At 43.5% G+C, this 2715-nt stretch overlaps 1 protein-coding gene across 1 annotated transcript in view; it reads right to left on the bottom strand.

The window, feature by feature from the left end:
• Window positions 1–437: 437 nt before the first annotated feature.
• The window catches only part of crybb2 (crystallin, beta B2), a 2289-nt gene continuing 11 nt past the window's right edge, over window positions 438–2715 (bottom strand). Inside the window, exons 1-6 of the mRNA XM_084315733.1 lie at window positions 2628–2715; window positions 2174–2258; window positions 1865–1983; window positions 1473–1605; window positions 902–1044; window positions 438–750 (exon numbers count right to left, since the gene is read on the bottom strand). The exon at window positions 2628–2715 is cut by the window's right edge and continues 11 nt beyond it. Coding sequence (XP_084171859.1) covers window positions 582–750; window positions 902–1044; window positions 1473–1605; window positions 1865–1983; window positions 2174–2236 — 627 coding nt within the window. The 5' untranslated portion in view covers window positions 2237–2258; window positions 2628–2715 and the 3' untranslated portion in view covers window positions 438–581. The remainder of the gene's footprint in view (window positions 751–901; window positions 1045–1472; window positions 1606–1864; window positions 1984–2173; window positions 2259–2627) is intronic.

Genomic DNA, 2715 nt, shown 5'->3' with positions numbered 1-2715 from the left:
TGCATGGGGGTGAGCACATGACACATGTGGCATGGCCAATGTTCAGAAACCATATATATTGTCCAAATATATATACATTTGACAAAGCCCACATAATAGTTCCTTTATAAGAATGTGTCACTGGAAGGTGTGGCCAATGTCCAGAATCCATATTGTCCAAATATCATGTAATTTGTGAAAAGCCCATTTAGTGTGTTCCTTGCTAAAATATGTGTCACATGTCCAGAAACCACATATATTGTCATAATCTCCTATATACTCAGTAAACAAGGGTTTTGGAGTCCTGCATGGGGGCAAGCATATGACAATTGTGGCAGAAAGGCGTGGATCTCTGTGACTATCTGTACAATAATTGCTTGTGTTGTAAGTAATTGGTGAAAATATTCTGTTCATGTCTAAAAACATGTGAATCCCACAACCAGTTGAAATGTAAGCAATAAGGATTTATTTGTTTGTTTCAAAGAATGCTGCTACTGCAACAGACATCAAAATGCAATTTGTAGTAGTTAGGGGGACGGGGTGGGGTGAAAAAGGAGCAAGGCCGCTGAGGTCATGGTTCGGTGCAGGAAAGAGTCACAAGCTTAGGCGGTGGCGTGAAACGCTCCCCTCTGGTGCCACTGCATGTCTCTGATGCGCCTCACGGACTGGATCTGAGGGGTCTGGGCTCCGAACTCAGCGCACTCCTTGTACTCTCCCTTTTCAAACAGGTACTGGAAGCCCCTGTAGCCTGGATACTGATACCCCACCCAACTGGCACACAGGGAGCACAGTGAGGAGGTTGAGGAGGGGAGGGGAGGGGAGAAACAAGATGAATTTTTTAGAAGATGCAGACGAGAGAATCAGTGAATGTAACATACAGTATATGTCACTGATGATGATAGTAGCCATTTTTCTGACTCACGTGCCACTCTGGACTCTGACAGAGGAGACCTTCTCCTGGTAGCCATGTGCATGGAAGCTGGGAACATCATCATCTATGATCTCGATCTTCTTCCCGGCAAAGCTGGGGTTTTCGAAAAGGACAATCTTGTGCTCCTGGCTGTCCTGCAGAGGGGAACAGAGAGAGGACGGTGGGCTTCGGAAGACACTGGCAGGGCATTGCAGAAATTACTTGACCATCTAATTGTTGTGGTAAATAGGGATGCACCAATGCCGATAAAGGTATGGGATATCATTCTGATATCAGGGTAAAATAGGGTATCAGTACCCGAGAATTTCCCTGAGACTATTTTATTTATTTAAAAATAAATAAAAAGTTACTTGATGAACTTAGGTCTTGCTAATGGAGAAACTTTTGATTATATCTCAATCATTTTTGTCCAATGATCCCAAACTTATAGTCCAAATCTATACTGTTCAGTAAAAGCGATCTGGTATTGGCTGATACCTAAACATTTAGGAATCACTATCGGCAGTGGAGAAAGTGGTATCGGTCCATCCCTGGTAAACACTACTGAAGTCTGCTTTCTTACCACTTTAATGGGGCGGAAAGCAAAGAGGGTGTCGCTGCGTCGGCTGTTGGTCCAAGAATCCCAGCGAGGATACTCCCCCTTCTCAAACACATACTGCTCCCCCTTACAGTTAGCCTGTTCATATCCCACCCATCTGGGAGGGGGTGGGGGGGGGGGGGTGTGGACAGCAGAAGTAAGGCAGGCTTTAGTCACAGGATCATGGGTGAATGTTTCATGCCACAAACATAGTTTGTGCAGATGTGTTTGTAGCAGGTTTCTTTCAATCATTCTGTTCCTCTCCCCCTCCTCCTCAGTCAGTCAGTTGTTTACTCACTCACTCACTCACTCACTCACACATTCATTCACTCGCTCTCTGAGTTTTTTTTGTTATGCTCTCTGTTCCTCTGACTCACGGTCCACACAGCACCACAATGGAGCCGACTTTGTCCACGCCTATTTCCTGGAGGTTGTTGCAGGGGGCAATCAGCTCCTGGCAGCGTCCCTGGAAGTTTTCCTGCTCATAGATTGCCAACTGTGGGAAAAATTATTTTATATGCGTGAGTTCCAATCCATGTACACCAACCCCATGTGAAATCCAACTGGGGAATGCACAAGTGCTTATTTCAGGGAAATTGTAATGAGGGAGGATCTGTTTGTTTTCGCTCCATCCTGTTGTTCTTCAGAATTAACCTGTTCATCCCCCTCCCATGTCTTCCTCTCACCTTAAAGGCACTAGTCCCTGGCTGCTGCTGCTTGGAGGCAGGGTTTTGGTGGTCTGTGGCCATAGTGAACCGGATGGATATGAAACTGTGAGGAAACAGACAAAAGTATAGAGAAATTGAGTTAAGAAGAATCTTCTGATAAATGTCTATGGATATCATTAACAGTTATATATCTTGAGCACAATTATTATAAATGCCATTATTTTCTAATTATATAGTAAAAAAAGGCATTATGTAAACAAAAGTACCCGCCCCCTTTTCCTGAAAAATACACTCAAACTGTTAAAGCCATTATGAAACCAGAATGACAAAAGTGATGTGATGTGGAGTAGATTTTTGATTCCGAAAAGGCAACTGAAAATGTTTTGTTGATAAGTTGATAAAATAAAATAAAAGTAAAAATTATAAAATTATAATAATAAAATAGAGAGAGCAGCGGACACGATTCCCTTACCAGTACCTGTCTCTGCCAATGTGTTTGTGATGCCAGGCCGAGCTCAATATATATGGTGCCGGTCAGGGCTGGAAACTCTGCCAACACT

The sequence above is a fragment of the Notolepis coatsorum genome (assembly GCF_963971535.1).
Source record: "Notolepis coatsorum genome assembly, chromosome: 1".
Lineage (NCBI taxonomy): Eukaryota > Metazoa > Chordata > Actinopteri > Aulopiformes > Paralepididae > Notolepis > Notolepis coatsorum.
This window is presented reverse-complemented; position numbering and strand designations above follow the sequence as displayed.